Consider the following 8897-nt stretch of genomic DNA (forward strand, 5'->3'; position numbering starts at 1 on the left):
CATGCCCCCTATATCCTACACAGCTAAATCTAACATGCCGAGCAGAGTCAATTTAGTAGTGGAGAGTTTGCTATCTAGTTAATGAACTTTACTCCGTGACCATCTGAGAATATGGTTAATAAAAGAATTACAGCTGTTTTGACTTTTACTGTTAATAATATATATAATATTGCGCACTGTCACCATAATATAAAACCCTCAGACCAAACTCAGTCAGTACATTTTGGTTTATTTGGCTGTCATTATTTTTTGTCTCAGTGAAACATAGTGCATATGGTATAAATCAACCCAATCTGTAAAATGAAAAGAACATTATAAAATACATCATCAAACCACATGTACCGTACGACCACCTAAGTGTATAAATCTGTTACAAATAAAAATAGAAGACATTTACAAAACGTGCCAAAAATTAAAGGCGATTTTAGAAAGGGCAAGTTAGGAGATGGAGAAAGGAAGGAACAAATGAAATGTAACAACGAAGGAACCCGAGATGCTACTCTAATACCAAGCTGGAAAAAACTTCAATCACAGCATTTCACAGTTCGGCATTGAATTGGCTACTATTCGCCATGGTTTGACTTCGGTGTTGTAAGAAAAAGGACTGTAGAAATTCATTGGCTACTGCTGTATTGTGCTGAAGTGGTGATGGGTGCCATTTTTATGTCCCTGATCCGTGACTCTTCTCGTCGGTAGGTGACCCCAAGTAATATCAGTAGAAATGTGATCAGTATACTATAATATATAATAATAATATGATCTTTTGTTTAGATAATTAGCAGTTCACAAACACTAATTTCAATCAAATGACCACAAAATTACACATTTCTGTACTACATTGCCACTGAAGCAAAGATGACACATATTCTATAGTTGGGCCTAATAACCACATCGCGTCTATCTAGTCCAGGAAGGTGAGCCTAGTCAGCAGCACAGTTCTAACCAATGTTATGTAATAATCAGAAATATCTGCACCCAGGCTAGCTTAGATTATCCCTCTTGAACAAGCAGTGTTTATATTGGCAGTGGAGAGTCATCTGACTCTAGGAATGACATCATGCAACATTAACAAGGATTTGGTGGTGGGTGTCACACCACCTCCCGAGACTTCCTGATGGCGCAGCACAGGAGCATGCTAAAAATCATCCCAAACACCTGTAAGAAAGAGGGAAATGTATATTACTTGTGTTTGTGTTTACTTTTCTCTGCACTGAGTTCATCATCAAGGTCACCAGACAATGGAATTTGATGAGTTACAGTTAATCACACTGACCATAACAACACCGACGGTGATGCCCGCTCCTCCTATGATGTGTAGCTTGGAGTCAAACACCTCATCAATGGCGTCAGGGCAGCTCTGCAACACACAAGCATGATTCCTTTAAACCTATGCTGAACATAGCTTGTGGTATGGCACACATAACGGACAGCCTCAGAGCACGCAGGCTCCATTAAACCATTGTTGCCATAGTAACATTGCAAGGAGGCTGAGGGAATTAGTCTGCAAAGGGAAGACTGATTAACTTATGACACAAGTCAGTCCTTCAGTATGTATCTGACATACAGTAATTGCCCCAGCTCTCACAGAGCTGAAGCATGTCTGACAACTGTTGGATCTTTTTTTATCGTCTCTTGTATTGAAATAAATTTTCTTTCTTTAGCTCTTGACTGAAGTACCTTGCTGTGTTGGCAATCAATCTATGCACACATTCAGGGTAGTTTTACCTTAGTAATGAGTTCCTCGAGTGGCTCTCCCCGGGGACATGTGTCTTTGGCAGTATCTACTACACTACCAGTTGGCCCGCAACACTTCAGCTGTAAACATACACATAAGTCATACCTTTAGAGAACAAGGAATGGTGGAAGGAAAAACACGTATCTAACAATATCAATATATATATCTAAAAAGTGTTTTAAAGGATTAGTTTAACATTTTTACATTTTTAGTTCCCAAAGTCTTGTTGTCACAGTTAAGTGAGTTTCACATGAGTACTGCATGTATAAAATGCAAGAAATAGTTAAAGCACATACCTCTCTCTAAAACCTTTTTTACATAACTCTTTGTGCACAAATTAAACAAGATACAACATGTTCATTAGTAAGCTTTAGAGGTGTTGGTAGTTGTGTTGACCTTTGGAGTCTAGCTGTTTCCCCGTCCTTCCAGTCTTTATTAGCCAGGAAATCCAGACCCAAATCCGAAAGATTAAGGGTCTGGCAACGAGTAATGAAAATGGCCCAACTCGAGGGGTGGCACCAAGCATGCATTTGAAAATCTCTCTGCACGCAATTGGATAACACTGTGACCAATCACAACCACCCGTGGGTTTTCGCTAAGCCCCATACCCTTAGCTACCAGCGGAGCTAACTGGTAGATTAAACTCTTGCCGTATCCGGTCGGCAAAACAGCAAAAACGTCCTTCTTGCAAAGGAACGATTTGATTGCCGTCTTCTGTTCCTCTTTTAGATAAAAAGCCAAGTCTAACTCGTTCATTGTAGCGGCCAAAGCCGTTTCAAACAACTGGTGTTCATCCGTAGCCATCTTGCAATCTGTTTAGCTCGCCTCTGGCCCGCCTATATCAGATACACCGATGTGATTGGTGCAGCTCAGCTACAAGGGCATAGTTAATGAGCATCATTACTGAATGCCAGAGTGACTCGCTGAGCAAATTCAAATTGTGCTCTCGCAAGAACTCTGGATTTCCAGGTTAAGTCTTTATATGCTAATCACACTAACAAAAGTAAGTGAATGAGCTTATTTCCTAAAATGTGGAACTTTTCCTTTAAGGTAATTTGCTAAATGTGCAACTTCTACTGTAGTCATCTAGCATTATTGAAAATACTTGATGTGGAGAGTTTTGAAAAGTATTGCTAGGTGACAAAGACAACTTCCCATGGGAATACATTGCATTTGCTTGAAAATAATTTTTGTGCCAAATTCCTTTAAGATAAGTTCTACTGTAATTCAGTCTGAATTGGTAAAAAGCAGCAGAAATGAAGCAATGTGGCTCACCCCGGTTTGAATCACCCGCAGAGTCTCTTTGAGGCGCTCATCTCCTGTCGTCTTGAAGTTATTGTAGGTCTGCATGTAGAATGTTGTGATGTCATTCACCACCTACAACACAGCAGCAAGAGGGGAGAACATATTATATATACATGCATCACTCACTTTGTTTTTCATTGCCGTACCTTTAATTTTGTGATTTGTTTTAGGTTTTGGCTGCTGTATTTCTTTATCTATGAACAGTGCAATGTAACATTCTTTGAACTTGCACGTTACCTTGCTTTGGTTGGAAAATACCCAGATTCCAGCCGCAACCTCAATAGCAAATATGATAAGGAGGAAAAAGAAGAACTGCAAAAAGGAGAGACAAAATTAAACTCAGCTGATCATGTGAATGTGTGCCTGCATGCATGTGCGCATGTCTTTTGCGTGCATGTGTGAACATGTAAGGTCAGTGGAGATAAACCCTTTTTTACATAGGCTCCTCCTCCTGAGAGATTAGTACAAGAAGATTAGAGCCACGAGGGAGGGGGAACAAGTGCAGGGCAGTTGAAAGACTCTTCTCTGGCCTTGATACTGTTCAGTAAACAATGATAAATGAAGTCGATATTTCTCAGTGAGCCCAAGGCCAGTCACCAATCCACACTTGCTCAAGTGGAATAGGATAATAAGTCCAAGTGCTGGTGAGTGAGATCTACAAAACAGAGTCTCACTCAGACAGAGAGAAAGGAACTATTAAAGAGTCAACGTTTTATGTTAGTCAAAAGAAGCATATAAAAGTGGTACGAACCAGTCCCAGCATACAGGGGGACTCCTGGATGGCCCCACAACATCCCAGGAAACCCACCACCATCATCAGTGCTCCAGCTCCTATCAGGATATACACACCTACACACAGAATGTCAGATACATACAAGCATATTCAGGGTTTCGCAGAGCTGACATAATACAAAATTGTACTTAACCTTTGCTTTAATGATAATGGCTAATGTTCCAGCTGAAGGACTGAGTGCATCTTACCTGTGTAAAACACATATGGAGAGTCTGGTCCTTCAAACAGACCTTTGGTCTTTGGGTCTAATCTTAGCCACAGGCCTATAGCAAAGACAGCTGTGCCTGCAAGCTGAAATACAAAAACATACATACATTTTCACATACAGGACTGCAATTAGTTATAACACTAAATGCCTTGGGCACACTGCCAGTCTGGCTGTACAGCTGCAGGATAAATCTTATTATAGGGTGTAACAGGGAGAAATTAGGTTTAAACTTAATACTTTTTCGTAGGTATCATCTCCATGTTTATGCATATTTCACACTTGTCAACTCATTTAGCTGATTAAGATTACACCACACCAATTAATATCTATCTTGTTGCTGTCTGAATTTTATAACTCTTCTTTTCTCGGTTGCGTTGGTTGTCATATTTGAATTTGCACTGACAGGCCCCATCTGGAAGCCTTCTCCACGTCTCATCCTTACAGTTTTTTTCTGTTTCAGTCCAGAAAGATATTTCCACAGTCCTTCATTTTAATTTTTTAGGTTATTTTTTAGGGCATTTTAGGCCTTTATTTGATAGGACAGCTGAAGACATCGAAAGGGTGAGAGAGGGGGAATGACATGCAGCAAAGGGCCACAGGTCGGAATCAAACCCCAGGCCGCTGCCCTTGTACATGGGGTGCACGCTCAACCGGGTGAGCTACCAGGCTGCCTCAAAATGTGATGATTTAATGACGGTGCCCAATCACTGCACACTCTTTCTATACTTCCTCAAAAATTGTGCATAACTAGGAAACAAGACCAGTCTTATAATCAGAGAAGAGAGAGAAAAAACAAGGTTCTTTTTTTTTTATGTTCATACATTCCCTTCTTCATCAACATATTTATTTAATATTGTCACAAAGTAGTATGTGAAGCCATCAACACATAGCTGCCTGCACGTTATTATGCATGCATGTTCTGGTCTTCTTGTGAACAAAATAGCATACAAGCCTGCAATTTACAGTGTAAATGCCTGGCATGATGTCCTATTGTACACTACAGTGCTTATAGGGCTTTTCAGCATAGAAAGGTCAGTGAATGTTTTACTTTGAAAGCCTAACTGAAAGATAGCAATCACTTATTCAGATGGTGTGTGTGTGTGTGTGTGTGTGTGTTTCTGTTTCTGTGTATATACTACTGTGCTTTTGTTTTCCACTGTGTATACTTTGTTTGTATATATTCGTTTTAAATGTTCCATAGTATGAAGAAAATGGCAGATTAGAGCAACCACAAAAGTGCAAATGTATAAGAAAGTCTCTCCACCTCTCTATCTCTCTCTCTCTCACACACACACACACACACACACACACACACAACTACTACTACAATAAGACACAATAAAAAGGAAATCACACCTACCCAGAAGAAAAAGTTGAAAACAAACATGAGATATTTCACACACTTGATTCCCCCAGCGACAGCCATGTGGATTCAGTCTACACAATGCACCGCTATGAGTATTTAATAACTAACCTCTTCCCAAGAGGAAGTGAATTATAATGGTGTCAGTTGAAAAAGGTGGTGGAAAGAGAATGCGTTTTTGTTACCACGCCTTCAGTCACCTGATTATTCAGTTAAGGAGTGGCAAGAGAGTTGTGTTACCTGAAAAACTGACCTCCATTGCAGGTTGTGCCGGCAAAGAGGGTTTTATGAACTGGGAGGTAGCAGCACAGAGGGCTCTGTCGAGGCATGTTGACATAAAAGCTTCTTCTTTTTTTAAATACCTGCCTAGCAGCATATACGTATACTGCTCTGGTGTCTGAACTGTGTAACTACAATCAATAGACTGCTCCCACATATGACTACTTCCCATTCCTACTCCCAGAAGCTGTTTTTATTGAAAGCAAGGTCCGTGAACCTTGCTCTTGATGCACTGACACAAAGCTGCGCATGGAGTGAGATCAGATATCCGTGTCATGTAATTTGTGGCTGCATGAACAGTGTTATGACGAGTGTCACATCTTCACTTCTTCCTTAATGGGGATCATCTGCACTGTGGTCAGGCTTACAGAGTTACATTTTCACCTTCCTGCTTGCTTAAATTGTTGTTCCGCACTGACACTGTTGGTTTTCTACAAATTAAATCAACTTAGTGAGATTTTGCATCTTTGAATCTTTTGATTACCCAAAATTGGTTCGCTGCCCTTGTACATGGGGTTGCCTGGATCATTTTTGTCACACAAACACACACACACACACACACACACACACACACACACACACACACACACACACACACACACACACACACACATAAATGACAAACAAACGGACACAACAAGACACACCCTGCAGGCTTAGGAGGACACAAATAGCCTATGGGATATCCAGGAGTCACTGACACATACACACAGTCTGGCTCACCGAGATGCGCAACTTTTCACATCACGTGAGGGAGCAGAAGTCTTAATTATTATTATATCAGTCACATTCTCCACCACAATAAAGCGCCCCCTCCCCCCATTGCAAAGAATGCCGTGCGCGCAAACTCCTGAGTGTAGTCTGCTCGGTGGAACTGGGTCACTTGGCCACTGGGGATTATTCTTCCTGCCCGCTTGGTCTCCACGCGTATTGGGACACTTTGTGTTTAGTGGTGGCCAGTGCCACAAATTATTCTGGGGACTCCTTAGAATATACTGTGATAAGTAAGCGAGGCTGTGAACGCTTGGTATGATTCTGCATCTGGGACGCCGTATAATTTCATTCAGTATAGTATCCTGCTCACACACGAATGCGCATGCACGCAAAGCTCCCTCTCACTCACTCACTCACACACACACACACACACACACACACACACACACACACACACACACACACACACACACACACACACACACACACACACATATATATATGAAACATAGACAGGATGTATATTTTTCTATGAGAACAATACATTTCCTCGCTTCAAACTCACCCAGAATACCAGGTTGAAGGCAAACATCAGGTATTTGATGCACATCTCTCCTCCCGACAGTGCAGCCATGGCGGTACTTGAGCTTTAGATCTCACTATTGCTGGTATCACCTCAAACCCACGGTGGAATAGAAGACCTTCTAAATAACAGCTATGCAGAATGAGGTTATTTGCAGACGCGCCGGCGCTGATACGCGCGCCGTCCTGTGCGCGCCTGTAGTGGACCGCCCACACACATAACGGACTGCAAAGGCAAAACCTCCTGTAGATTTTTTCTTTATTTCTTACAAATTCTTACTTTATTTGGTTTCCTGTTTGCTTTCTAAAATATCTCTAAATAAAAAAAATAAAAAATATGTAGCCTGCTATTCCTGCAGGATGTGTGACACTAAGTATGCATTTTCAAGTTGTATTTCAATTAATAATATTTTTATTGTCTCCAAATAAGATTACAAATTACTTTCATTTAATGGTAGCTCTCATCGGGAACCTATCGTCTTTGCTCAGCGTGTCTTTTTCCTGCATACAACGGTACAGCAGCCTGCGGTGGGTTTTTTGACCGCGAATTCCTGCAGCACCCCGGGCTGTGCGATGACGTAATTTTGCCAGTATAAGAAAGGCGCGTTCACGGATTGAATATACTGTACATGAATGAACACGGTGCACGAGCTACTCTCTCCCAGACAGGCAGCACGCACGCACAAACACACAGGCAAACAAACACAAAGTGGCCATCTCTTATTATTCAAATTTTTTTTTGACTATTTGTAGTAGGCTATCATCTATTTTAGTATGTGTATTGTGTGCATGTTGGTTTTGCTGTCTGCATCAAGCTTTCTAACCATTACTGCTGAAGTGTAGGCTACATCACATTTTATAGTATATCCACAGACTTTCTGATAATAATACCCATAATAAAGGGTTTATAAGTTGTAACTAATAGCTTTATTAATGATGAAAACAAGATTACTTATTGATAGTTCAGGTCATTATTAAGAATTTCACTAGAAAGAACAGTCCTTTGGCCACTTATCTCCTGGAAAAGAGTTGCAGAGGATCTGGACCAAAAATCCATTATCAACAATTTATTAAAATGTACAACTGCCAACTTGATAGATTGTTGTCAATTAAAAAATGAGACTTAATACTAGAGACCATCTTTTTTTTTTAAGATTATTTTTTCGGGCATTTTAGGCCTTTATTTCCATTGGACAGATGAAGACATGAAAGGGGAGAGAGAGGGGGAATGACACGCAGCAAAGGGCCGCAGGTCAGAGTCGAACCTGCGGCCTGACCGCTACTAGAGATCATCTTGTGATGGGATCATACCAGCCATGATGCCAAATCGGGCCAACGGCGTAAAGTGGTTGGGCCAATGGCCCCTTCCCTACTTCCTACCCCCAACTTCTTCGCCCTTGCTCGGACCCCATCCATCTTCGAGCTCAGCCTTCATTTTGGTCTAAACTACACACCTGTAAAATTTCTTAACTGTATCTTCCACAGTTATCGGGCCAGGGGCCCTGGAAGTAAGGCCCTGGAAGTAAGGAGGTAGAGTAGGGAAGCCCCTTCCCTACTCTATCTCCTTACTTCCAGGGCCTTTGTTTGGACCCCACCCAACTTTGAACTCAACCTTCATTCTAATCTCAACCACACACCTGTGATGTTTCGTGACTGCATCTTGCACGGTTGTGGTGCTATTGCAGTGAGAAAATCTGGCCACAGACAGACAAAGAAACACCTTTCAGTACTCAAAACCGCCTCTGTGGTAGTCCTGCTACAGTAGGTGTCTCTAGGAACACGCTGTTCCATGATGACACACACAGACTCACCAGGTAAAAACAATACCAGTGTCACTGTCACTGGAAAAAAAATGACTGTGTTCTAATTAGGTGAGCTAGTTCCAGGGTTCTTGTATCGTGCGTACTGGCTCTCTGGC

General features: G+C 41.4%; 1 protein-coding gene across 2 annotated transcripts; it reads right to left on the minus strand.

The window, feature by feature from the left end:
* Window positions 1-209: 209 nt before the first annotated feature.
* cd9a (CD9 molecule a) lies at window positions 210-7178 on the minus strand. 2 transcript variants are annotated; one of them, XM_039808617.1, is made up of 8 exons: window positions 6963-7178; window positions 4022-4124; window positions 3792-3889; window positions 3278-3352; window positions 3011-3112; window positions 1726-1815; window positions 1274-1357; window positions 210-1155 (listed from the first exon to the last, which is right to left on the minus strand). In XM_039808617.1, exons 1-8 carry the CDS (start codon window positions 7029-7031, stop codon window positions 1090-1092), a joined length of 687 nt encoding a protein of 228 aa, XP_039664551.1. In that variant the 5' UTR covers window positions 7032-7178; the 3' UTR covers window positions 210-1089. The 2 variants fall into 2 exon arrangements, with proteins under 2 accessions (XP_039664551.1, XP_039664552.1); XM_039808618.1 differs by lacking the exon at window positions 6963-7178 and adding an exon at window positions 5402-5719.
* Window positions 7179-8897: the final 1719 nt, after the last annotated feature.

Source organism: Perca fluviatilis, chromosome 8 (assembly GCF_010015445.1).
Source record: "Perca fluviatilis chromosome 8, GENO_Pfluv_1.0, whole genome shotgun sequence".
Lineage (NCBI taxonomy): Eukaryota > Metazoa > Chordata > Actinopteri > Perciformes > Percidae > Perca > Perca fluviatilis.

Coding starts and splice junctions, on each gene's coding strand:
- cd9a (XM_039808617.1), bottom strand. CDS start 7,031: ATGGCTGCACTGTCGGGAGGAGAGATGTGCATCAAATACCTGATGTTT. Junction 1,816..3,010: donor TGCGGGTGATTCAAACCGGG/GTGAGCCACATT, acceptor GTATGTTTACAG/CTGAAGTGTTGCGGGCCAAC. Junction 1,156..1,273: donor TCACCGTCGGTGTTGTTATG/GTCAGTGTGATT, acceptor TCTTTCTTACAG/GTGTTTGGGATGATTTTTAG.